At 41.8% G+C, this 27,986-nt stretch overlaps 1 protein-coding gene across 3 annotated transcripts; it reads left to right on the top strand.

Moving 5' to 3' along the window:
* The first annotated feature begins 89 nt into the window (after window positions 1-89).
* On the top strand, window positions 90-23,951 carry RBM34 (RNA binding motif protein 34). Of its 3 annotated transcripts, none has more exons than XM_037895271.2 (11): window positions 90-1,127; window positions 9,163-9,334; window positions 12,049-12,188; window positions 13,339-13,570; window positions 14,467-14,526; window positions 15,110-15,153; window positions 16,022-16,105; window positions 16,366-16,429; window positions 16,520-16,562; window positions 22,596-22,714; window positions 23,611-23,951. In XM_037895271.2, the coding sequence occupies exons 1-11, from the start codon at window positions 1,051-1,053 to the stop codon at window positions 23,881-23,883; spliced, it is 1,308 nt and encodes a 435-aa protein (XP_037751199.1). In that variant the 5' UTR covers window positions 90-1,050; the 3' UTR covers window positions 23,884-23,951. The 3 variants fall into 3 exon arrangements, with proteins under 3 accessions (XP_037751199.1, XP_037751200.1, XP_037751201.1); XM_037895272.2 differs by having other exon boundaries at window positions 23,268-23,828; XM_037895273.2 differs by lacking the exon at window positions 90-1,127 and adding an exon at window positions 7,951-7,983.
* Window positions 23,952-27,986: the final 4,035 nt, after the last annotated feature.

Below are 27,986 nucleotides of genomic sequence, written 5' to 3'. Positions count from 1 at the left end.
ATGCTACCACAGGATCATCCTCCTTTACCTAGACTCCAGTCCTAGAGTCACTTTCAGGCTGAGAGAAGCGCTAGAAATACTGGAATAGATTTGTCCTAGGTCAGATAGTAAAAAAAAAAACAGTGAATCGTCCCCGCAGCCCCCGGCTAGCCTGCGATGATGCGGTAGTGCCTTTTGTTAAACGTGCTCCTTTACCAGAGCCACACCCCACTCCTGCGCATTTGTCAAAGGGGGCAGAAATTTAACAAATCCTCAGAGCCCCAAAGAAACCACAGCCACTAACAAGGGCAATAAAATAAACCCGCCCTGCCGCTGGGGCCAGGCCGGACGTTGGTATCGCGCCTCCAGAGGCGGAAGGAGAATGCGCCGCTGCATCTTGCCACGGGCACATTCCCCCGCTGGGCCAAGGCAGGAGGCGCCGTCAGCCGGGCTCCCCAGCAGGCTGCTCTACCAGACAGACCCACGCGTGCCCCGCGCCGTCTCATCCGCCGGCGGCTGTGGCGCCGGACGGGCCGGGCGCTGCGCCTGAGACAGCGAGTGAGAGGCGGGTCTCCCCGCCCTGTGTCTCCGCCCAAGCGAACGGCCCCTGACGGGCGAAGCGGGGACCCTGCTCTGGTCGGGGCAGCCCACGGACGCGCCAGCGCTCCCCACGGGCAGGGGCGCGAGTCCCGCACACTGGGCAGTGCCAGGCACCCTCCGGGCAGGTGGCCTCCGCTCCCCACGGCCGGGGGCCGCTGGCGGGGCCTGACAGCGCCGCACCAAGGCGTCAGGCGGGCGGACTGCAGCCGCGGGGTACAAGCAGGACCCCGGGGCTCAGCTTTGGGCGGGCGCTGCCTAAGGGCGCGCGCGGCTCCACCCCTGGGGCGGGCCCTTTGGGAAGCGCGCTGGCTCACGCCCATAGCGGCCTCGCTTTCGCTCCCCGCTAGGGGCGCGCTAATGCTTCAGCCTGACCCACCAGCACGCCGGAAGTAACGTCATTTCGCTGGGCTTGGGTCGTGCGCTCCGCGGCTCGCCTGCCGCGGCGCTTCCCAGAGCGAGGGTCGAGTCTAAATGGAACTCCCCCCTCCCACCCAGATGAAAACTTCTCAAGCGGCGAAAGCTCCAAGGCCCGCGCCGCGCGGAGCAGGGTGAGAGCGCGCGGCCCGCACCCTTTCTCAATCACCAACCGTCGCCCGCCCCGGCGCGTGCGCTCCGTGTCCGAGGCCTCGACTAAGCGGCGAGCGGGGAGCGAGCTGGAACGGCCGCTGCTTGCCGCGGGGGTTCGGGTGCCCCCCGTCCCTCCTGTCCCTTGTCTGCTGCCTCCTACCCAGGAGTGGGGGTGGGGGGATGGCGCGTCACCGTTCCCAGCCCCGGGGAGGAGAAATCCAGGGACCCGCCCGCTGCTCAGCCCCATGAGGGGGGAGGAGAAATCCCGTCGGTAGGGGGCGTCCCGAGTCACGTCGGGGCGAGGGTGAGTCCCGCGTTGGCACGAGGAGCCGGCGTGAGACGCCTCCGACCTGCGTTGTTCGTGCAGGTCTTGCTTACGTCAGCACCACACAGACGGTCCCTGCAGAGTCTTAGAGCCCCGGATTCCCTTTCGTGCCCCACCCCCACCCCCCCCGGTAGTGTGCTGGGTGCTATCACTCCGTAAGTCTCAAAGCCCCACTGTAACTTTGCACAACTGAAAATTGAAATTGATTTGGAAAAAAAACCTGACAACAAACGTGTCAAATTACGTATAAGAAAAAAATCAAATGGTGCTAAGCCTAACTATAGTATATGACTTTAACTGTCATCTAAAGATATCATTTGCCAGCTGTGTATATGGGATCGATGGCAAGCACAAAGAAAAGATGGGTCTTGGAAAATTATACGGTATAGCCTACATAAGCTACAAGAATGCAGAGTTGACTTTAAAGTGCTTTTACAGCCCCCTTATTGTGGGGCTACCCAGGTGTCAGTCTTGTTTCATACCTTTTCTGCAAGTTAGAAGAAATCTTAGAATGCTGTCTCTTGTGGCAGTTGCCTACGGGACATTGCTGCTGCCAGGATGCTCTGGCCATGCTCCCTATGCTAGAGAAGACAAAAGGAGGTTGGTTAGGAGCTTCTGTTGCAGCCCTATGGCACCCAAGGTTTTCCATAGTAAAGGGCCATCATTGAGTAACTAAATCCACTGGATTTAGGGATCTCTGTGCTACAAGATAAACTCTAGTGTGGATCGACTCCTTAGTATTTGCAGTGTTATAGCTAAGGTGGGTCCCAGGATATGAGAGAAACAAAGTGGGTGAGGTAGAAAAGCTCTGCTAAGCTTGAAGATTTGTCTCTCACCAACATAACAAAAACCTTATCCTCTCTGACACATTAGTGGACATTTGTAGCTATACCAATAAGAACATAACATAAGAATGGTCATAGTGAGACAGACCAATAGTCCATCTAGCCCAGTATCCTGGCTTCCAACAGTGGCCAATGCCAGAGTGAATAGAACATAGAATCATAGACTTTAAGGTCAGAAGAGACCATTATGGTCGTCTAATCTGACCTCCTGCACAACGCAGGCCACAGAATCTCACCCACCCACTCCTGTAACAAATCCCTAACCTATGTCTGAGCTATTGAAGTCCTCAAATCGTGGTTTAAAGACTTCAAGGTGCAGAGAATCCTCCAGCAAGTGACCCATGCCCCACGCTGCAGAGGAAGGCAAAAAAACCCCAGGGCCTCTGCCAATCTGCCCTGGAGGAAAATTCCTTCCCGACCCCAAATATGGCGATCAGCTAAACCCTGAGCATGTGGGCAAGACTCACCAGCCAGACACCCAGGAAAGAAATCTCTGTAGTAACTCAGATCCTACCCCGTCTAACATCCCATCACAGGCCATTGGGCATATTTACCGCTAATAGTCAAACATCAATTAATTGCCAAAATTAGGCTGTCCCATCATACCATCTCCTCCATAAATTTATCAAGCTTAGTCTTGAAGCCAGATATGTCTTTTGCCCCCACTGCTCCCCTTGGAAGGCTGTTCCAAAACTTCACTCCTCTGATGGTTAGAAACCTTCATCTAATTTCAAATCTAAACTTCCCAATGGCCAGTTTATATCCATTTGTTCTTGTGTCCACATTGGTACTAAGCTTAAATAATTCCTCTTCCCTCCCTGGTATTTATCCCTCTGATATATTTACAGAGAGCAATCATATCTCCCCTCAGCCTTCTTTTGGTTCGGCTAAACAAGCCAAGCTCCTGGAGTCTCCTTTCATAAGACAGGTTTGCCATTCCTCGGATCATCCTAGTAGCCCTTCTCTATACCTGTTCTAGTTTGAATTCATCCTCCTCAAACATAGAAGACCAGAACTGCACACAATATTCCAGATGAGGTCTCACCGGTGCCTTGTATAACGGTACTAACGCCTCCTTATCTCTACTGGAAATACCTTGCCTCATGCATCCCAAGACCGCATTAGCTTTTTTCACAGCCATATCACATTGGCAGCTCATAGTCATCCTGTGATCAACCAATACTCCAAGGTCCTTCTCCTCCTCTGTTACTTCCAAGAGATGCGTCCCCATCTTATAAAATTTTCTGTCATTAATCCCTAAATGCATGATCTTGCACTTTTCACTATTAAATTTCATCCTATTACTATTACTTCAGTTTACAAGGTCATCCAGATCTTCCTGTATGATATCCTGATCCTTCTCTGTATTGGCAATACCTCCCAACTTTGTGTCATCCATAAACTTTATTAGCACATTCCCACATTTTGTGCCAAGGTCAGTAATAAGATTAAATAAGATTGGTACCAAAACCAATCCCTGAGGAACTCCACTAGTAACCTCCTTCCAGTCTGACAGTTCACCTTTCAGTGTGACCCGTTGTAGTCTCCCCTTCACCCAGTTCCTTGTCCACCTGTCAATTTTCATGTTGATCCCATCTTTTCCAATTTAGCTAATAATTCCTCATGTGGAACCGTATCAAATGCCTTACTGAAATCGAGATCAATTAGATCCACTGTGTTTCCTTTGTCTAAAAAATCTGTTACCTTCTCAAAGAAGGAGATCAGGTTGGTTTGGCACAATCTACCTTTTGTAAAACCATGTTGTATTTTGTCCCAGTTACCATGGACCTCAATGTCCTTAACTACTTTCTCCTTCAAAAATGTTTCCAAGACCTTGCATACTACAGATGTCAAACTAACAGGCCTGTAGTTACCCACATCACTTTTTTTTTTTCCTTTCTTAAAAATAGGAACTACGTTAGTAATTCTCCAGTCATACGGTATAGCCCCTGAGTTTACAGATTCATTAAAAATTCTTGCTAATGGGCTTGCAATTTCATGTGCCAGTTCCTTTAATATTCTTGATTATCTGGGCCCCCCCGATTTAGTCCCATTAAGCTGTTCGAGTTTAGCTTCTACCTCGGATGTAGTAATATCTACTTCCATATCCTCATTCCCATTTGTCATCCTACCATTATTTCTGACCTCCTCATTAGCCTCATTAAAGACTGAGGCAAAGTATTTGTTTAGATATTGGGCCATGCCTAGATTATCCTTAACCTCCACTCCATCCTTAGCGGTCCCACTTCTTCTTTCTTTGTTTTCTTCTTATTTACATGACTTTACAACCTTTTACTGTTGGTTTTAATTCCCTTTTGAAGGTCCAACTCTACATGGCTTTTGGCCTTTCTCACTTTATCCCTACATGTTCTGACCTCGATAAGGTAGCTTTCCTTGCTAATCCCTCCCGTCTTCCACACCTTGTAGGCTTTCTGCTTTTTCTTAATCAACTCTCTGAGATGCTTGCTCATCCTGGTTGGTCTACAACTCCTGCCTATAAATTTTTTCCCCTTTCTTGGGATGCAGGCTTCTGATAGTTTCTGCAACTTTGACTTGAAGTAATTCCAGGCCTCCTCTGCCTTTAGATCCATGAGTTCTTCAGGCCAATCCACTTCCCTAACTAATTTCCTTAATTTTTTAAAGTTAGCCCTTTTGAAATAAAAAACTCTAGTTGCAGATCTATTTTTGTTTATCCTTCCATTTAGTTTGAACTGAATTAGCTCATGATCTCTTGAACCAAGGTTGTCCCCTACAACCATTTCTTCTATGAGGTCCTCACTACTCACCAAAACCAAATCTAAAATGGCATCGCCTCTTGTTGGTTCAGCAACTACTTGATGAAGGAATCCATCAGCTATCACATCCAGGAAAATCTGAGCTCTATTATTATTACCAGCACTTGTCCTCCAGTCTATATTTGGGAAGTTAAGTCTCCCATGATCACACAACTCCCATTAGTATTTATTTCATTAAAAACATTAAAGAGGTCTTTATCCATATCCAAATTGGATCCTGGCGGTCTATAGCACATCCCAAGCACTATCCCAGGGGAGGCTATTATAGTTTTCTTCCCTAGTGTAATTTTTGCCCAGATGGACTCTGTCTTATCCATTCCATCGCTTCTTGTTTCTTTACAGTCTACTTCATCATTGATATATAATGCTACTCCACCACCTTTGCCTTTATTTCGGTCTTTCCTAAACAACACATACCCTTCAATACCTGTACTCCAGTCATGACTACTATTCCGCCATGTTTCTGTTATCTCTATAATATCTGGTTTCACTTCCTGCACCAGGAGCTCTAGTTCCTCCCTTTTGTTACCTAGGCTCCTCACATTAGTGTACAAACATCTTAATTTTTGCTGTTTGGCTTCGCTCACGTTCTTTATCCGACTGGGCACAGACATTCTACCACCAGTATCACCTATTAGACTGGTATCTACACTACCCTTCCTTCTTATGTCCATTCTCCTACCCACGGCTGTATCCTTTCTTACTTCGTTTTCTTCCCTCTCAGTGTTAAAATCCGGCATGGAGATTACCTGGACATCCGCCAACCATCTCCCCCAAATTCCTAGTTTAAAGGTCTCTTAATCAGTTGTGCTAGCCTCCATCCTAGAAGTCTATTTCCCTCCCTACTCAGGTGAAGTCCATCCCGAGAGAACAGTCCTCTGTCCATGAATGCTTACGGTTAGAGTGATCCATCCACTGTTGTCCAGTTGACCTTCTGGCAGTCAGAGGTTTAGGGACATCCAGAGCATGGGATTGCATCCCTGACCATCTTGGCTAATAGCTATTGATGAACCTAACTGCCATGAATTTTTTTAATTCTTTTTTTAATGCAGTTATACTTTTGTCCTGGGCAACATCCTCTGGCAACGAGTTCCACAGATTATCTATGCATTGTGTAAAGAAGTACTTCCTTATGTTTGTTTTAAATCCGTTATTTTCATTAGGTGACTTCTGGTTTTTGTATTATGTGAAGAGAGGTAAATAACACTTCCCTATTCGCTTTCTGTACACCATTCATGATTTTATAGACCTCTGTCATATCCCCCCTTAGTCATCTCATTTCTAAGATAAACAGTCTGAGTCATTTTAATCTCTTCTCTTATGGAAGTTGTTCCATACCCCTAATAATTTTTGTTCCCCTTCTCTGTACTTTTTCCAGTTCTTTTATCTATTTTGAGATGGAGTAATCAGAACTACAAACAGTATTCAAGGTGTAGGATTTATATAGTGACATTATGATATTTTCTGTCTTATTATCTATCCCTTTTCTAATGGTTCCTAATTCTGTTAGCTTCTTTGGCTGCCACTGCACATTGAGCAGATGGTTTCAGACAATTATCCACCCTGACTCCAGGATCTCTGTCTTAAGTGGGAACAGTTAATTTAGACCCCATCATTTTGTATGTATAGTTGGGATTATGTTTTTCAGTGAGCATTACTTTATATTTATCAGCACTGAATTTCATCTGCCATTTTGTTGCTCAGTCCCCCAGTTTAGTGAGATCCCCTTGTAACTCTTTGCAGTCAGCTTTGGACTTGACGACTTGGAGTAATTTTGTATTGTCTGCAAACTTTGCCACCTCACTGTTCACCCCCTTTTCCAGATCATTTATAATGTGTTGAACAGCACAGGGGACCCCACTATTTACCTCTCTTCACTGTGAAAACTGACCACTTATTTCTGTCCTTTGTTTCCTATCTTTTTAACCAGTTACTGATCCATGAAAGGACCCTCCCTCTTATCCCATGGCTGCTTGCTTCGCTTAAGAGGCTTTGGTGAGGGACCTTGTCAAAGCTTTCTGAAAGTAAACTATATCCACTGGATCACCCTTATCCACATAGATTCATAGATATTTAGGTCAGAAGGGACCATTATGATCATCTAGTCTGACCTCCTGCACAACGCAGGCCACAGAATTTCACCCACGACTCCCACAAAAAAAACCTCACACCTATATCTATGCTATTGAAGTCCTCAAATTGTAGTTCAAAGACCTCAAGGAGCAGAGAATCCTCCAGCAAGTGATCCGTGCCCCATGCTACAGAGGAAGGCGAAAAACCTCCAGGGCCTTCCAATCTGCCCTGGAGGAAAATTCCTTCCCGACCCCAAATATGGCGATCAGCTAAACCCTGAGCATATGGGCAAAATTCATCAGCCAGATACTACAGAAAATTCTTTCCCGGGTAACTTGGATCTTACCCCATCTAAAACCCATCACAGGCCATTGGGCCTATTTACCATGATATTTAATTACCAAAGCCATGTTATCCCATCATACCATCTCCTCCATAAACTTATCAAGTTTAATCTTAAAGCAAGATAGATCTTTTGCCCCCACTACTTCCCTCGGAAGGCTATTCCAAAACTTCACTCCTCTGATGGTTAGAAACCTTCGTCTAATTTCTAATCTAAATTTCCTAGTGGCCAGTTTATATCCATTTGTTCTTGTGTCCACATTGGTACTGAGTTTAAATAATTCCTCTCCCTCTCTGGTATTTATCCCTCTGATATATTTATAGAGAGCAATCATATCTCCCCTCAACCTTCTTTTAGTTAGGCTAAACAAGCCAAGCTCCCTGAGTCTCCTTTCATAAGACAAGTTTTCCATTTCTCGGATGTTTGTTGACTCCCTCAAAGAATTCTAATAGATGGGTGAGGCATGATTTCCCTTTACAAAAGCTGTGTTGACTCTTCCCCAACATATTGTGTTTATCTATGTGTGTGTTAATTCTGTTCTTTACTATAGTTTCAGACAATTTGGTACTGAAGTTAGGCTTACCAGCCTGTAATTGCCAGGATTACCTCTGGAGGCTTTTCTAAAAATTGGTGTTACATTAGCTATCCTCTAGTCATCTGGTACAGAGGCTGATTTAAGCGATAGGTTGCATATCACAGTTAGTAGTTCTGCAATTTCATATTTGAGTTCCTTCAGAATTCTTGGGTGAATACTGTCTGGTCCTGGTGACTTATTACTGATTAATTTATTAATTTGTTTCAAAACCATCTCTACTGACGCATCAATCTGGGACAATTCCTCAGATTTGTCTTCTAAAAAAGAATGGCTTAGGTATGGGACTCTCCCTCAGATCGTCTACAGTGAACGCCAGTGGAAACAATTCATTTAGCTTCTCTGCAATGGCCTTATCTTCTTTGAGTGATCCTGTAGTGCCTTTATCCTTGGTGGCCCCTCCGAGTGTTTGGCAGGCTTCTTGTTTCTGATGTTGTTTGCAAATAACGTTTAGCTGGAAGGTTTTCTAGAAATGTGAAGTATTGTTAATGCTTACACTTCCTGTATTATTGACACATCCACATATTTATGAACAGTTATGCCCACTCTGCTCCCCTGTCAAAATGTCATTCAAGATGTAGTTGCTTAGCTCTTAATTTTTTTCGTCAATTAATTTCCTCATCTACAAGATTATTTGTCTTAAGAAATTCAGCACTAAGTTGTTTAATTTCTTTTAGATTTTTGCAGCTTTTAACACACGGTATAGTGTGTTTGAGATAACTGATGCTTTAATATACAAAATAGTTTCCCTTAAAGCTTTTGAACAATTGGAAAGTGTTTTAGCCACGACTCGTTTGTTATTGGCTATGGTGGTTATTTCCTCATGCAACATTTTGAAAATTTTTGTCTTTACCTGTATTGTTTTAGGAAATAGTTAGAATTATAAGTGTGCAAGTGATCTATTTTCCTGAAAATATTGGAGTTGGTTCTCTAAATCTGTTGTACCTCCTAAAACCTAAAGTTAGACTAGCACTGGCGACACTGAGACCTTTAGCAGTATTGAATGACACCAGATGAACAATTTCTTCTCCTTTTTTTAATAGCAAGGAATGTGAGAGAAATGAAGCAGGTGCATCATCTGAAGACTATGTCATTGGACAAGTTGTCAACAGTTTGTTTCAAAATAAGTCCACAACATGCAGACCGCACCCCTTGGCACATCTTTTTAATACTTCTGAGTCTGAAACACAGCCACTGTTTGTTGCTATGCCAAGAGTAAGTAACTTTTTAATATATATGTATATATAGTTACTTCATTGTAAATTAATGACCCTTCTCATAAGAAATGATTTTGGTTTTTCCTGTAGGCCAGGCAGAGTCCATTGAAAACTTCTTGGAACGCTGGGATCTAACTCCCAGTTTTCAAGTATCTGACCAGTGCTCCTCGTCTGATGAGGACTGTGAATATAAATAAAATCCATATATCAGAAAACTAACTTGTCTGACAGTTGAAGGAAGTAGTGGCAGCTTTCCATATATATCTTCTGTTCCCACGAAGGAAGCAAGAGGACTAATAATGTCTTCATCAAAATAAAAACAAACAAAACAGTACATGTAAGTGGGGAGAGGGAACAAATAATTTAAACATATAGATATAATAGTGATGAAGCACTCCTTACAGGTCCTTTGTCAGTTCATTAAAGACCAGTAAGTGCCCTTGGCTTCACGGAGTTAACCATATCTGATTATTAGATTAATAAAAGACAATATGTTGCGCTTTTGTACTTAAAACTAGCTAAGGGCCTGGCATATGATAGAGTGTAACTAATACACTGTTGTGGTTATTCTGCATGCCATCATATTTCCTCATTTCATCGTCCCAAATGTTAGTATTTTTGGCGGGTGCTGGGGTAGTTGTGGTATCTTATCATTTCCTCAGTAATTATTTACAAGCTGTTACAGAACCTGTATTAAAGATCAAATTTTATTTTATTTCCGCAAAAAGAAGAAAATGGAATGAAAGAATTACAGAAAACTTTACTTGCTAAACAGCAATTTCTGCCCTTAATAGCTTTGTAAGACAACTCACATTCAGATGACTCGTACAAAGTAAGCAAACTGGCTTCTGGTTTGTTGTCAGATGGTCATCAGTTGAGTGATTTGAAAAACCTTTGACTCTTTTTTGACATCTATGCATTATGAGCATTTGATTGGTATATGATACATCCAGACTGTTGTCCACTGAAAAACCTTCCCTATTGAATCAAATCATTAAGGTTTAGAAGTTATATTAGACATACTGTCAATGCACAATATGATCAGTTTTGCTTGTTATCAGATCCTTTATTAATTTAGCATTTGCTACATATCTGTGGTTTCAGTTGAATTTGAAAATGGTGATTATGCAATAAATAGAAGTTAAGTAATGTTTTGGTTTACTTTTAAAACAATATAAATGGGAGCTGACAAAGTGCTAGGAAAAACTTTTATCAAGTTTTTAAAAGGAAAATGAACATACAATATAAAAATTAAAGTAGTTGGCAGCATTTAATTAATCAGAGGAGGTAAAGTTCTGCTTACATATATAGTGTAAAAAATTACAATGACTGTGTTCATTTCTTCAAGTGAATTTACCCCGAAACCAAGATGAATTACAAACTTTATGGGTTCTCCAATCCAATTGTAAGCTAATGTATAAACTAACCTTTGCAGTAATATTGGCACTACTACTACGTCTAGATTAAATTATCACAGAAACAACAATACTTCATCGGCATGACAAGCTGTAGAAGTGATGCCATTTTTACTTTTGTCTGCTCATGCATGTATTACAGAGACTGAGTGATGACAGTTTAATGACTTTTCTTTATCTTAAGATGGGAGTAATGTCTGTTTCTGACATATGGACTTTTTTCTTTAAAACAATCAAGGAATAATATGTAGATGCACAGCACATTAATATTCTTCCATGTTTGCGAGTATTATTTTTATTTATGGTCCTATGCAAATTGAGGAAAATCAGGTGACATTAAAAAAATTTAGTAAACAGCAGCTGTACAATAATGATAAGCCTTAAGTGTCATGTAATACATTACAGCGATTGTTGTTTCTTTGCAGACTTGCTGAACAAAAAGGCTTTTAAAAATACCTACGCCAGCTTCATCAGAACTGTTTAAGCGGTTTTGTGACAGACTTGGGCCAACACAACACTTGTCTTGTCTCCAAGGAGCATGAGATACAGTTTCTCAGTGATCTCTTATCCATGAATCTGCCCTGATTTATACTTTACAGTATGTAAAGGAAGGATTTGGCCCCAAGAAAAGTATGGGTCACATCATACTCCTATCAACTGAGCTTGGTCCCTTCATGAAATCACTGTCTCCAGTGGTCTGGGGTGTGGGAGTTTGAGAGATCACTTTCAAACCTCATCTTGAGTATCTGTCAGAACAGTATAAATATCTACGTCTGTGCCATCTGAAATGGCCAACTTAGAAATGAGCTACCAGAAGTTCACGAAAACTTAAAAGTTTACTTAAATTTTATCTTGATTGAATAGTTTTGATCTTCACCTTTTTCTTGATGGTAAAAACAGTTGTACTAAAGAGACCTTTGTACTCTAGAGAGTATTCTTGTTCTGATTTCATTTCTGTGCTGCAAGACTGCAGACATTTTTATTTAAATTTAAGAACCCTTGATTGCATCAACGTTCTGGATGTCCTCCAAGACCTCAGTTAAAATTTTAAAAAAAGGAAGATTCTGCTGTGTACTTAAGTATTTCGTCGTTGAATGTACTTGGATGTCATATATTCTGTAGGTGTTGAAAATGAATTTTCTTTTTTTTGATCACATGGTAGAAAACGTTGGAATGGCTTTGCAGTGTGTCATAAAATGAGGAGGTTATTATGTAATAACTTTTTCTGTTTTGTAACAGGTCATATATTAAAGAAATAAACTTCTATACACCATACTTTTTTTTTTTTTTTTTTTAGGAGAATAAGAAACGAAAGCATACAGAAGTGGAAAGGGCAACAGAAGCTCAGAGCTCATCTACTAAACGGGAACCTCCTACAAAACTGAAGAAAGCCAAAAAGAACAAACTGTCTATAGCAGAGAAAAAGTTGGCAAACAGGTACGTAAACGTTTTTTAAAGACGATGCAGCCTAGCCTCACGTAGATAGGTCAGAATCTTGGTGTTATAGTTATGTCAGAGAATAAAATGCTTATTTGTTCTGTTTTACTATTTCTAATCTTGACTTTAAAGAGACTATGGATAATTTCATATAGACTGTCCCAATAGGGAATAAAATGCCTCACCCTTTGGCAGTTAAGGGCAGAGACTGTCTGGAACATTAGTCCCCTACCCTGAGAGGCATGGACTAAGGTGTCCTCTTGCAGGAGGTGTGTTCCCTAAGGTTACAGTCTGCTTTATACAAGAAAGAAGCCTAAATCCCAAAGAAGAGATGTGCTGGTAGATGAGCAGGCTGTCCATGACTTTCTTCTCTTAGCAATCCCATACCCGAGAGGCAGAGCAACCCTCTGTTATGTTGTCTATTCCCTTAGAAATGTATGTGTGAGCGAGGTACTACCATTCCAGTGATGAAAAAGTTATTCTTTGTATTAGCCTGGTGAAAATGAAATTCGCTCAGTTCCAGCATTTAGAAATACAGTTACCACCCTATATGCTCTCTGACGCATCTGTTGCATCTTTAACTGACAGCTTCCATATCAAAATCTGCAGTCTTATATTTGCTGTTTCTGCTGACGTCATCCGTAACATTTGAGAGGCTGCTTTTAAAACTGAATAGATGTCAGTTATTGTTCACATAACCTTTTTGGTATATGTCTTGGATAGACTAAGATCTAGTAGCATGTAGACAGAAAACTTCCCCAACGGATTGTGTGTGCCCTGAATGTTAGAAAGACAACAACTCACTTTTAGTCTTAATTTAGGTAAAATAATTCAGTTTCTTTTAAAATTTTAATTTGTATCAAATTGATTTACTTTTGCTATCTACTCAGTCACACCTATCAAATTGCAATAATGACCAGTCAATACACCGGTAAATAATCACTTTCAGGGTTATGGGTCAGTTTGTTTGTTTTTTGCTTAGTATATATAACATTTCAGTCCTTCCATTAAAAATGGAAGTTGTCTTGTTGCACCTGTACAATTTCATTTATAAATACAATTTAAGAACAATTACAACTCTCTTTTGTGACTGAAAAAATCAAAGCTTTTCATAACAATCATCCGGTTGTGTTTTTCACTTGTGCCAAAGAGAGTGTGCATTGGAACAGGCAGATGAAGAGGAGGAGGAAAAAGGGATCAAGGTCAAACAGAAGCTAAAAAATAGAACATCTCAAGCTGTCACCAAAAGCCTTGCTAGTTCAGCTAATGAAATGGATGTAAAACAGTGCACGAAGAAAAGTCAAATTAACGAAGCTGAGGAGATATTAAAGAATCAGAGAACTGTGTTTGTTGGGAATTTACCTATCAGCTGTACTGTACAGGTAAGTGAATAGTTTAAAGGTACACGCTCAACTTGAAAAGGACAGTTGTCTGAAAACTGACACTTATGACTGAAAGATGCTAGAGAGAAAATATCTTCATGTATTTTCTGCATTAGGCACTACTTTGTATATAATTACCCTGCTTCCCTGTACAGTTAATGAATTTCTCCCTTGCTGAAATTAACCAAATGGTCGTTTTCTGGACCGTAGATACTTCTCTTAAAAGAAGAATATATATCTGCATTTTCCTATATATAGTTATATTATATACACACTGGTTGTCTAGTTTTTTACTAAATATACAATCTTCCACTGTTACTTCTAACAAATTGTGTATTTTAAATTGATACGTGTTTTGCTTCTTTACTACCAGTAGCAGAGAAATAGGAGAAATTAGGATTAAATAGGTTGCTCTATTATATATGGGTTTTTTGCATTTGAGTCTAGAAATTCCTGTTATATGATATAAAATGTGCAAATTTCAAATAAATACCAGGAGCATGGAGCGAGGTGGGTGAGAGAGGCTAAATCCAGACCAGCTTCTTTTTCTTTCATCATCTGGAGTCGGCAGAGAATTTGGAACCCAAGGAATAATTTTGATGGTTAAAGAAAATAAATAAGGATCATACTCTTACAATCTTATAGATGTTCCTTGTATTTAAACAGCCAGAGTGCTGAATTCAGTTTTTGCACTCAGTATTTTTCCTGCTTTTGACAGAGCAAAGGCTGCTCTACAAGATATTTTGAACTTTTCCCTTATCTATCTTATAGTAATAGTAATTCATAGAAATAATAGGGTTATATGAGTGAAATAAAAATGCTTTCTTATTCAGCACTAATAATTCATATTACTGGGTTGAAAAAATGGACTAAAAATACATGTAATTTCTGTTTAGATGCTGAAGTCATTTTTTAAGGAATATGGACAGATAGAATCAATTCGATTCCGTTCTTTGGTATGTTCTTTCCTCTTACGTTATATGATAAAAGCAGTTGTGTAATCGTAAAGGATAGCATTCATAAATCTTATATCTTTATTAGTTCACTAGCCATATTTCTTGACTTAGAAATACTTAAATTAAGCCTTTTGAGAGCTGGCTTCTGCGGTAGACCTTGCTGTCAACACACATTGTTCTTCCTATAATAACACTTGATTACATTGTAACCACGTTCTCTTTGGGAGAAAAATGTCTGAAATATTGTTGCTTGTTTTGCTAAAGATAATCTTTGACTGAAGTACCATAACAGATTTAGAGGACATTTTACAGAGATAGCAATTTCATTGTAAATCAGTGCTGTGTATAAATTAAAATCACCATGCTAGAATGCAAGAAACAAACTAAACCAACTGAATTTCATTCTTTATCATTTTAAGGTTTTCCTTGGAATTTCCCCTAATTGTTGTTTGAATAATTTTGCCTGATAGAGCGGCTATATTACTTTGGGTGGAAATACCTGTTGAACTTCCTCCACAAATATTTGAAATAGATTGATAAGCACAGTAAGGCATTTCAGCTAATGCTTTTTTTTGTCTTGAAGGTTCCAGCAGAGGATACTTTATCCAAAAAGTTAGCAGCCATAAAGTAGGTTCTCCTTTGAGTTTCAGATTTTATTGCTAAAGGGGAAACCTTTTTTTTTTTTTTAAAGCTTTAATGATGTTATATATACACACACACTTGGTCATGATTGTTTCCTTCCTATCTTTTATTTTGTATGGTTTTATCTTTTAAAAAAATTATAATCGACTCTGTGTATGTAAAATAGACAAAGTGGGTGAGGTAGTATCTTTTATTGAAACAACTTATGTTGGTGAGAGACAAACTTTCAAGTCACACACAGCTCTTCTTCAGGTCTGGGAAAGGAACTCCCAGTGTCACAGCAAAATGCAAGGTGGAACAGATTGTTTAGCATAAGTCGTTAGCACATATTGTAAGGGACCATTCAAGGTAGAGTGATCCATTACTACCTGTGCAGTTATAGGACAAAAAGGAGGGGTATTGGGTTACAGATTGTTGTAGTAAACCACAAACTCAGTATAAATAGGCATTCCATGATTTCTGTGATACAAACTTCTTAAATTCCTACAAGTAGTTTTTTCTGCTGTAGATAATCACTTGCTACTACACAAGTGTTTCTCTTTACTAAAGACCAGATCCTGCGAGGTACTAAGAATTCTCAGTTCTTGGGGATTTCATTAGGGGTTGAGGATGCCCAGCAAGTTACAGAAACTGGCTATGAAAAAGATAACTGTTAAAGAGGGGGTAAAGGTCCTTTGGCTACTGTGGTAGATACTGTTGTTTGGGGCACAATCCCCAGGCTAATTGTATATTTGAGAGAACTGAGGTCATTACCTTAAATTACATCAAGGCTTGCAGGACATGTGCACAGGACCATGGGGGGGGGGACATAAGAATTGCTTAAATAGGGTAAACTTTCTGTCTTTCTCTTCAGGCATAAGATGCATCCTAATATGAAATATATTAATGCTTATGTGGTTTTTAAGGAAGAAGGTGCTGCCACTAAAGCTCTTAAAAGGTATTTTTGTTCCTCATTAATGGCATTATATTTTGTGAGAATGGGTTTACCAGATGTCAGATTACAAGTATGAATTGTCTAGTTTATTGTGTTTGACTCAAAATGAAAGCACTTTTGTCTAACTTTTTTTTAAACTGCCTTTGTTAAGAATGTTTTATGTTTGAGACCAGTGATAGGTTGTAATCCAAACATTTTAGTCATTCATTGGCCATTTCTGTTTGCGTTCTAATAGCTTTCCTTTTTTTCTTGTGCTACAATAGAAATGGAACTCAAATTGCCAATGGATTTCACATCAGAGTTGACCTTGCTTCAAAAGCCACTTCTGTAAGTAATAAACAAGATTTCAGAAGAACTTTTCTGTATTTGCCTATAACCTAGTAGCTTATTGTTCCTTTTTTTGTTGTTGTTTTTTAGCATGACAATAAGAGGTCTATATTTGTGGGAAATCTCTCATATGGTAAGTTTAAATGGATGTTCACATTCAGTCAATATTCCATAATTTTATTTCTTCAGTAAATGTTAAATAATTGACGCTTATGTTGATTGTAATACTTGTTAAGATTTAGGGTAATGTATATAGATACCTAAATATTAAAAAACCTTCAACATTAGATAATCTATTCTAAAACTTAACTGTGAAATGGCAACATTATCGGTGGTTATACATTTCTAGCAAACTATGTAAATACATTGTTTTTCACCTTCTTTTTTGAGTAATGTCCCTGTGGGTGTTGCACTTCAGGTGCACATGCACCTTTTGTATCTTTGATCAGGGATTTTTGGTAGCAGTGCCCGTCTGGTCTTCACGTGCACCCTAGCTATCCTCATGCTCTGTATTGAGAGTATATAGGGCTGTGATAGACAAACCACACTGAGTTCCTTCTCAACCATCTTGGCCTCAGACATAGTGTCTAGTGGTGCCTGTTTATTTAGCTATCTATCTAGTTTGTGCTTTGTAGTGTAGTTAGTCTTTAGTTTAATTAATACTAATAGATTAGATTTAACAGTTTATTTTTATTGGGGGGGGGTGATAGTCTGAGAGGCTTTTAGTTTCTTCCTGTGCCCTCTCTTTCCTGGAGGAACTCTCCTTCCCCTTTTTCCATGGGGCATGCCTAAATCCCCAGGGTTCAAGTATTGCCTCACTTGCCAGTTAATGAGAGCCATTCAAACTGTATCAGCTGCTTGGGGATACTCACATGCCATGTAAGTGAAAAATCAGCTCGGGATTCTAGAGTTCCAGGAAAGAGAGAGAACTGACGGCTCATGATGGAATGCCCCTGTGAGCTGCATCAGACCCAGGCCCAGATACCCTCCGTCTACACCAGCCTTCAAGTGACTACAGCATCCAAACAACCTCTGCAGCTGAATCACCTTCCAGATCTTCACAAGAGAGATCTACAGGTGATAGTGCCAAATCAGCTGCCAAGAGGAGCTCCAAATCTCCTCAGAAAGAAGATGGCCCTAAGAGACTTTCTGTACTGGAGACCTCCAGTCCCACAAAGGGTATCACTGAGGCTTCAAGTGGCCTCCGAACCCAGGGTCCCTCTACATCTAAACCTGTGAGTACAGCTAAACCGCAAGGGTACCGAAGCATACCTTGGTACCATCTAAGCATGATGCAGGTGCTAGGGACTCTAGAGACTCTGCACCAAGGAAGACAGTACTGACTGCAACTCCACTTCCTCATTGCTGACTGATGGATCTGGGAACCACAATCAACTGGTACCAGCGCACTCTGCACCACCCTTGGTACTACAGGTTGTCCACTGCTGAGACTCATCAAGTTTCTACACAGATCCGCCTGGCACTGCCTGAATTCAGATTCTCCAGAGACCTATTAGTCGCCAGTGAACTTGAGTCTCCATTGTTCAGTGCAGGAAGAGTCTCCCAGTAGCATAGCCTAGTTTGTCCCTGGTAACAAATCACTTATTGGAACCAACTGATTTTCCAGTGTCCATGGGAATGGACAGACAACCTACTACTCCACCGTTGTCTCCCCCTCTCCTCTCCTCCATGCCACCCCTGTGGACTGTGGAGACGACAGGTCTTCTGACTCCCAAATTTCTATACAAGGTTCCTTCTATGATCAGTCCAGGCCTGGCTCTCTTGGAACCTTCTCTTCAAGGGACCCTTTAGACACAGAAAGCCTCGAGCCGTTCCACATCCCCCTTGGTATGACAAACCTTGGGTGCCTCATTCCCTTTATTTATGACCCTCTCTAACAGTCATATTGGATCCTTGGGTAGCCTACCATCAACATTTCTCCAGAGCCCTTAGCTCTCAAATTGAGGATCAGAAAGAGCACTCTTCTGTCCCTTCCCTCCCCTCACATCAATCCCCACCACAGGAGGAGTTGTTTGAAGACGAAGCAAAAAGAACTGATAAGGAAACTATCCCTCAAACGGATATTTTTTCGGACCTCCCAGATGAAGCAGTTATGCCCTCCTTTCTCCGTGGTAACACACACACATGATTTCAAGCAATTTCAAGATTTGATGAAGAGAGTCACTGACATTCTCCATATCCCCTTGGAAGAAGTCCAAGAGACGCAGCATAGACTTTTGGGCATTCTTCATACACCATCTTCCAATCAAGTAGTTTTTCCCATAAGTGAGGTATTGCTGGAGCCTGCCAAGATAATTTGGCAAACTCCAGCTTATGCACCTCCAATTTTGAAGAGATCAGATAAAAAGTATTACTTTCCCACGGGGGGCTCAGACTTTTTGGTCATGGTGGCGATTGGTTACTCAAAGGAAGCTCTTACACCCAAGTCTAAGCTACTGTCTAAAAAGCTACAACTCTATTCGGCATGCTAGGACTTCAGCTCAGTACCAAAAAGTCCACTCTCTTACCTGTTTAGCGAATAGAGTTCATGCTTCAATGTGCAGAGCTTGCCTACCCAAGGACAGATTTCTTACTGTGGCAGATTTGATTATGCAAGTCCACGTGAGCCCTCAGGTAACTGCCAGGTCTTGTCTGCAGCTCATCAGTCACATGGCAGCATGCACCTTTGTCCCATGACATGCCCGGTTACAACTATGCTGCTTCTGGGTCTGGCTCAGAATGGTTTATACTCCCAACAGACACAGTTTGAACAAGCTCTTCCTATGTGCTAGTCTCTCTCGACTGGTGGAAGAATCCAGGTAAAGTCTGCTTGGGAATCCTCTTCGCCCCTCTACCTCCCAACATCACCATAGTTTTTGGTGCATGTCTTTTATGCCTTATCTTCAGGAGTCTATTATTCAGGGCTCATCTTCAGGAACATACTATTGAGGGTAGGGGGACTGCCTAGGAATCTTCCCTCCATATAAACTTTCTGGAGCTCAGGGCCGTCAAGAATGCCTGCCAACACTTTCTTCCTATGATCAAAGCACAATCTGTACTAATAATAACCAGACAACAGGGCCAGTACGTACTACGTAAATTGTCAGGGGTGAGCGAGACCCCTTCCCTTTGTGCAGAAACTATAGTTATGGAACTGGTGGACAGCCCACCACATTTTCAAGCTGTTTACTTACCTGGCCTCCAAAGCATGGTAGCAGAAGTTCTCAGCAGGAACTACTTTCAGGATCATGAGTGAGAACACAATACCAGTTACTAGAACAGATATTTCTCATTTGGGGTTTTCCAGAAATAGATCTCTTTGCCACTATCACCAATAGGAAGTGTGCAAAGTTTTGCTCAAGGGGAGGTCAAGGTTACCATTCCTTGGGAGATGCCTTTCTCATGTCCTGGTCGAAGAACCTAAGGTATGCCTATTTTCCGACATCTCTCATCCTCAGAGTTTTAATCAAAATCAAGCAGGATGGAGCCATGGTCATCTTAATTACAACAACTTGGCAGGGACAGGTGTGGTTAGTATACCTAATTCGTCTCTCCTCTCGCCCTTCTATCAGTCTTCCATTAACACACAACCTTTTCATTCAGGACTCAGGAAACAATTTTCACCCCAACTTGAACACTGTATGACTCAAGGCTTGTTACCTGGTTGGCTTCTGGGGACAGAACTTTTCTGTTCCAGAGAGGTTCAAGAGGTTCTGTTGAACAGTAGGAAAGAATCAACTAGAAAAACTTACCTGCAGAAATGGAAGAGATGTTACACCTGTGTTCTACCGACTCTCCCCTCTTGGAGATCCTAGAGCAAGTGCCTTTTTGATCTGAAGAAAGCAGGCCTTTCTCTGAGTTCCGTTAAGTTCGCCTATTGAACGTCGTGGCATTCCATTCTCCGGTGTTTGCTCACCTACAACTTCTAGGTTCATCAAAGGGTTATCTAACCTGTTTCCAGACATCAGTGAGCCCACCCCAGCCTGGGATTTGAACTTAGTCCTTATTTCTCTGCTGAAACCTCCCTTTGAACCTTTGGCTACAGGTTCACTCTTACACTTCGCCACCAAGAAAACTATCTTCATGACCATCACCTCTGCTTGGAGAGATGGTGAGTTTTAGGGGCTTTGATGGCTGATGCCCTCCCCGCAGGTTTTCCTTATACACAAGGTATCCATCCAACCACATTCCCCCTGGTTTTATGTAAGATCATCTTGGATTTTCAAATCAGGCTGTTCATCTGTCAGTTTTTTCACACACAATTTCATTGGTCTAGGGATGACGCCATCCTAAGTTCCCTCTAAGCTGCATGGCTGCACAGCTGCCTATTAAGCCCGGAGCCCTCATCCCCCCACACCTCAACTCTCTGCCCCAGCCCATAACCCACCCCCACCACATGAATTTTGGTGCACGTAACAAAATTCATTCTGCGCATGGTAAAAAATTAGAGGGAATACTGATGCCATCCTTTATACCTTGGACATTAGGCAGGTGTTAATAGTCTATTTGAACAGGAGTAGACCCTTTTGGGACTCTCCTCGATTACCTGTTTCCATTGCAGACAGAGTTAAAGGAACACCTACGTCCACCCACAGATTTTTCCAAAGGGGTTGCTGGTTGTATGTTCTCCTGCCATGAAACTGCTGATATCCTGTGCCCTCCTAGGGTTATAGTCTGTTCCAGCAGATCACAGTCCACCTTTGTTTCCATTATTAAAGAACATTCCTATTGCCAAAACCTTCAGAGCTGCCACGTGTGCCTCAATCCACGCATTTTCAAAGCACTGTGCTCTAGTGCATGCATCCCAGGCAGGTATTTTATTTGGTACTGCCAACCTCCAATCAATTTTAGATTCTACTTCAAAGCACCCAGCTCCTCTAAGGAGTATTGCTTGGGAGTCAGCTGAAGTGTAGCATCGATAGGGACATTATTTGAAGAAGAAGTTACTTACCTTGCACAGTAACTGGAGTTCTTTGAGATTTTTATCCTTATGGGTGCTCCACTATCTGCTTACCTTCTGCTCTGCTTTGTAGTCTTGTGTCTGTGGGACTTTGCAGTAGAGAAGGAACCAAGGGTGGTTTGTCCATTGCAGTCCTGTATGTCCTCAGTGCAAGGCACAAGGATGGCTAAGGTGCTTCTGCAGACCGAACGGTGCACCTTTAGTGGGGCATCCATCAGGACAGACACCTTGAACTCCAGTTACTGTAGATGGTAAGTAATCTCTTCTTTAGTGCTGCTAAAACGTCATTTTCAGTTCTGGTTGTTGAGGGAATTTTTTTGAGAAGTACAATCAAGTTACTTAGATCTAAAAGTTGACCTGCCTTAAAATCTAGATTGCAAAAATTATGTTCTGGTAACTGTTTTTAAAGTTTGTTTAGTAAGACTTACAAAAATATTTTTTCTTCTGCTTCTGCAGAAGAACCAGTTCAGTTATTTCCAGAGTGCACTGACACTGGACTTGAAGCCTTGTCTACATACATAAATTTTGTATCCGTTTAAGTTTACCTGTATAGTTAAAGTAGTACAATTCCCACTAGTGTGGATGCAGTTATACCAGTATAAAGAGGCTTAGAGCAATATAGCTTATTCCCCTACAGGAAGAGAAATAACCTGTACCAATTGAACTGCATCCACACTAGTGATTGTATAACTAACTATATCAATTCAAAAATCTCACACCTAACTAGCATCATTATACCAGGAGCATCTTCAGTCAAGTATATTATGTTTGTAAGAAGTGTCACATCAGACCTATTATCATTTAGACTGATTATCACTTAGGCACAAGTCAGAGCTATAGAAAGTGAAATAACTGTTTCACGTTTTAAAAAATAATAATTTTAGCTCCGTTCAAACCACAGATGTAAATTGTTTGATAAACTGACATTTTAACCTAGCCTTTGTTTCTGCTTAATGATGTGTTCGTATTGTTTCTTAAAACTTAATCTGCACTTTTCAAAATAAATGTCCTAGTTTATGTATTCTCTATTGTTAATGTGTAGATAATTTCCTGTCAGATCAAATTTACTTGCCTAACTAAAGCATTTAAAATATGTGTATGTGTATATGAATTTTAAACTATAGCAGAGTTTTTGGTAATACTCCTAAAGCTATGTCTATTTCATTAACATAACCCTAACCACACAGTGACTTCTCTTGCTTGCAGAAATTGAAGATGATACTGTGCGAGAACACTTTTCTGAATGTGGAAATGTAGTAGCTGTTCGAATTGTGAGAGACAAAAACACTGGCACTGGCAAAGGGTTTGGCTATGTTCTGTTTGAGGTATGGAAAGAATGTTTTGGGAGACCAGGAGTTCTCCAAATACTAAATGAAGATCTGCCTGAATCTTGTTATGTTTTTGACTTTTCCACAGTAATGGTAGTATACACTGCACTCTACAGACAGATAGGGAGACATGTCGCTTCTCTTAACCATTTAATGTAAATTAAGCAGATACAACACAAACTGCTAAGTGTTGTGCATCAGAGGAGTTGTGGACTACTGAGTGGAAAGTGAGTTTTATGGAGTGATTTGAAGGTGAAAAGGGGAGGTCATTTGAAACATGGAAAGGGAAGTCTTTTCCATTTACAGTTACCAAAGGAAATGTTCCCTCTACCCAGTCCCCTTTTCTGAAAGAAAATACTATTAAAATATTTAACTTTGATACAGATATAAGAAATATAGTGTTACATTTCCTGACTCCTATGGAACCTGCTTCATTAAATCATAGAGAAGACTTTTACAAATAGGCTGACACCAAGCTGTAGAAACCCTGTATAAGGCCTGATCCTGTGGACTGCACAAAGAATATTATTACTTATCTGTTTGATTTCAGGACTGGACCCTTGGTTGTCCTTGCACGGAGCTATCACATGCTGTCAGATTTTTAAGTGGAACTCTGTTGATTTCAGTGGGAAGTTCTGTTTAATACTAGTGGCATACAGGCCATGGAATAAAGTCTCTATGTTTTGCTGAATCAGGCTTTCAAAGCTAGTATTTGTCAGAGAGTAACTATGTATTGCACAGAGGTCTGCTCGTGTTCCTGAATACAATACCTATGCTCTATTATCCAGACTGATTTCTATTTTACAATTTTGCATAAGCAGAATGTATACAAAAGATTTCTGGTTTTATAGGTAACGTCTGTCCAACCTTTAAAACTGTGTTTGGTTTAATAGACTACAGATGCTGTACATCTTGCTCTGAAACTAAACAACTCCGAAGTGAATGGAAGAAAGCTTAGAGTGAAACGCTGCATTGAGAAGGAGAAAAACCAGAAAAGTTCAGACAACGTAAAGAACTCTGGTCCAAAGCACAGATTTGTTACTTCATTAAAAAATACAAAGAGATATACCAATAATTCATTTGCTGGTGAAAAAGCAACCCCATTGAAAAAGAAAACAAAGAGACCAAAAAGTGTGACTAAAACAAAAGGTGGGAAACACAAATAATCTTGCCACATTGCTAATTTTGGAATTTGTAAAAAAAAAATTTTTAAATAAACTCCAATGGAAAGGTGGTCTGGTAGTACTGTTTCTTACATATAAAGTTGTACAGTGGTGCCAACTCATCTCGCTCTCTCGTGTGTGTTTTTATCTGCAGCAGCCTAATGGCAATATAACTCACTAGAAGGACACTTGTGTCCATACCCCTTGACTGAAATAGTAAGAGGGTATACGTTCCAGACACACTTTACTCTTCAGCCACTTCCCTTTTTTAGAGGTGGTTCTTCCTTGGAGATGTCTGTGTGAAATTACTCATACAACAGTTATCTTAATATAAACAAGATTTATTATAAGCAGGAAAAAGGAAATGATTTGCTTATCTTGCAGATTTACACTTCTTGTAAGTTAAGGTAGTCTCACTCACTTTGTTGGATGTGGGATAAAGAGAGATCTTGTATATCTAAAAAGCAAGTTCCTGTTCTGATATTATCAGTCAAACCTTTTTTCTGGCTAGAGGAAAGTATCTCTGCTGCTCAACTAGCACATATCAAGACCCCAATCAAGGCTCGCCACCTTTCAAACCACTTTTCTTACCACAGTAGAACCTTAAAGTTACGAACACCTTAGGAACAGAGTTATTCATAACTCTGAACAAAACATTATGGTGGTTCTTTCAAAAGTTTACAGCTGAACACCGACTTAATACAGCTTTGAAACTTTACTATGCAGAAGAAAAATGCTGCTTTTCCTTTATTCTTTTAGTAATTTACATTTATCACAGTCCTGTATTGTATTTGCTCCCCTCCCCCTTTTGATTCTGCTGCTGCCCAATTGTGTACTTCCAGTTCCAAATGAGGTGTGTGGTTGACTGGTCAGTTCATAACTGAGGTTCTGCTATATATGCATAATGGTTTTCAGAACTCCTTGTATTCTCTTAACAGCCACTGATGTACAGTAGAACCTCAGAGTTATGAACACCAGAGTTACAAACTGGCCAGTCAATGACACACACCTCATTTGGAACCAGAAGTACAGTCAGGCAGCAGCAGAGACAAAGACCAAAAAAAACCCCATATACTGTACAGTACTGTGTTTAAATGTAAACTAAAGAGGAAAAAAAAGTTTAAAGTCAAAAGATTTGATAAGGAAACCTTGGGCCTGAATTCCAGTGTATCTTATCTATTTAGATCAGGGGTGGACAAACTTTTTGGCCTAAGGGCCACATCTGCGTGGGAAAATTGCATGAGGGCCATGAATGTAGGGCTGGGGCTACATTCAGAAGGCTGGGGTGCGGGACGGAGTGCAGAGTGTGGGAGGGGGCTCAGGAGGGGTGTGGAGTATACAAGGGGGCTCAGGGCAGGGGGTTGGGATGCAGGAGGGGTGACAGGCCACAGGTAGCCCACCACCTCAGGGACTTGGCAGGAGGGGTGCAGGGTAAGGCAGGGGGTTGGGGTGCAGGAGGGGTGCAGGGTTCCCCATTCGCAGCCAATGGGAGCTGTGGGGGACAGTGCCTGCAGATGAGGGCAGTGAGTGGAGCCCTCTTCCCCCACCTCCCCCAGGGGCTGCAGGGACATGGTGCTGGCCACTTCAGAGAGCAGAGCGGGGCCAGGCCAGGCAGGGAGCCTGCCATAGCCCCACAGGGGGTGGCAATCCCACGGGCCAAATCCAAATCCCTGATGGGCCAAATCCAGCCCACGGGCCATCGTTTGTCCTGCCCTGAAGGGTTTACAGCAGTGGTGGGCAACCTGTGACCCATCAGGGTAATCTGCTAGTGGGCCACGAGACTGTTTACATTGACCGTCCGCATGCAGGGCCACCTGCAGCTCCCAGTGGCCACGGTTTACCGTTCCTGGGCAATGGGAGCTGTGGAAAGTGGCGGCCAGCACATCCCTCGTTGTTCCCAGCCAATGGAAGCTGTGGGAAGCGGCAGCCAGCACATCCCTGCGGCCCATGCTGTTTCCCACAGCTTCCACTGGCCGGGAACGGTGAACCGCAGCCCCTGGGAGCTGCAGGTGGCCGTGCCTGCGATGGTCAGTGTAAACAAACAGTCTCGCAGCCTGCCAACAGATTACCCTGCTGGGCCACATGCGACCCGTGGTCTGCAGGTTGCCCACCACTGGTTTACAGTCTCAGACCTTATCTGCATAGCTACAGAGGAAAGTTATTTTTTTGACCGAAGGTGTGACTTTTAAGTAATCTAGTTATATCTATATAACACATCCCACCCATTTGTAGGCACTCTTATTCTGGTATAAGAGTAGATTTCTTAAATTTAGCATATGTTGCTTGAGAAGAGGGTTAAACTAAACTCAAAAGGGAACCACTCCTACTGGAATAGTGTGTCCACAGTTGGAGTTATGCCAGTATAACTATATCAGTTACAACTGGTAAAACTTTCCCAAGTAGCCAAATCTTACTTTTGTTTGTATGGTGTCTACCACCTCATCATGCCATTGTGTTACCACACTATCAGCAGTAATCCACAGTTGAGAATGATCATAGACTGGCCTCATCAGATATGTGCTACATGCCCAACAAGCCAAAATGAGATAGACAAGGGGAAAGAAATTATGAAGCAGACCCTTTGAAACAATAATGCAGTTAATTTTTTGTAAACAAAATTGTCTGTAACTGATGATTTGGGGACCTCCAAGCCCAGTAAGGGATTCAGTCAATGCCTGCCCTGTAAGCTTGGGGGTTTGTGCTGTGCAGCTACGGCTTGGATTCCTGACACTAGTAGCCAATCCATAAGCATAAAGTCTCACCCTGGCTCTCACTAGCCTAATTATGCTTTGCAGGATGACACCAACAGTCCTTCCTGTCCCAAGTCTCCCCAAATACATCCTCCCCAAGTTCTTAATTACCAGACTCGTATTTTTTCCCTCTGGTTCATCACCCTTGAGGCATGAAACCAGCCCCCAGAAACCAGCTTACTTTACCATATGCCCTCCATACAATTTGCACACCAGAGACCTGGTTGAAATATAAATAAATGAAAAATTTATTTGATAGAAGAACTACAGATTCAAAGATGAAGGGAAAGCAAACGTACAAGTTACACAGAAAATAAACATAAAAATGCACCGTATGGGAAGGAGGTGAGCAGCCCTCCGTGGTGAAAGAACAGGTTAAGGACTATTTAGAAAAGCTGGACATGCACAGGTCCGTGGGGCTGGATGCACTGCATCCGAGGGTGCTGAGGGAGTTGGCTGATGTGACTGCAGAGCCATTTGGCCATTATCTTTGAAAACTCATGGTGATCGGGAGAGATCCCAAATGATTGGAAAAAGACAAATATAGTGCCCATCTTTAAAAAAGGGAAGAAGAAGAATCTGAGGAACTACAGACCGGAGAACTACAGCCTCACCTCAGTCCCTGGAAAAATCATGGAGCAGGTCCTCGAGGAATCCATTTTGAAGCACTTGGAGGAGAGGAAGGTGATCAGGAACAGTCAACATGGATTCATATGCAAAATATGAGGGCATACCAAGGGCAAGTCATGCCTGACCAACCTGATAGCCTTCTATGATGAGAACTGGCTCTGTGGGTATGGGGAAAGTGGTGGATGTGATATACCTTGACTTTAGCAAAGCTTTTGATAGGGTCTAGCACAGTATTCTTACCAGCGAGTTAAAGAAGTATGGATTGGATGGAATATAAGGTGAATAGGAAGCTGTCTAGATCGTTGGGCTCAACGGCTAGTGATCAATGGTTCGATGTCCAGATGGTAGCTGGTATCAAGCTGGGGTCAGTCCTGGGGCTGGTTTTGTTCAGCGTCTTCATTGATGATGGGATGGACTGCACCCTCAGCAGGTTTGTGGATGACACTAAACTGGGGGGGAGACGTAGGTACACTGGAGGGTAGGGATAGGATCCAGAGTGACCCAGATAAATTGGAGGACTGGGCCAAAAGAAATCTGATGAGGTTCAACAAGGCCCAGTGCAGAGTCCTGCACTTATGATGGAAGAATCCCATGCACTGCTACAGGCGGGGGCTAAGCGGCAGTTCTGCAGAAAAGGACCTGGGGATTACAGTGGATGAGAAGCTGGATATGAGTCAGTGTGCCCTTGTTGTCAAGAAGGCTAACGGCATATTGGGCTGCATTAGT

The sequence above is a fragment of the Chelonia mydas genome, chromosome 3, assembly GCF_015237465.2.
Source record: "Chelonia mydas isolate rCheMyd1 chromosome 3, rCheMyd1.pri.v2, whole genome shotgun sequence".
In the NCBI taxonomy this organism is placed as follows: Eukaryota; Metazoa; Chordata; order Testudines; family Cheloniidae; genus Chelonia; species Chelonia mydas.
Note: the sequence above shows the minus strand (reverse complement) of the source record. Positions and strands in the feature narration are given on the sequence as shown.

Excerpts from the sequence above, each read along its gene's own strand:
- RBM34 (XM_037895271.2), top strand. The coding sequence starts at position 1,051 with ATGGAACTCCCCCCTCCCACCCAGATGAAAACTTCTCAAGCGGCGAAA. Across the intron at positions 12,189-13,338 it reads GAGAAAAAGTTGGCAAACAG|AGAGTGTGCATTGGAACAGG; the intron begins GTACGTAAACGT and ends CTTGTGCCAAAG. Across the intron at positions 13,571-14,466 it reads CTATCAGCTGTACTGTACAG|ATGCTGAAGTCATTTTTTAA; the intron begins GTAAGTGAATAG and ends ATTTCTGTTTAG.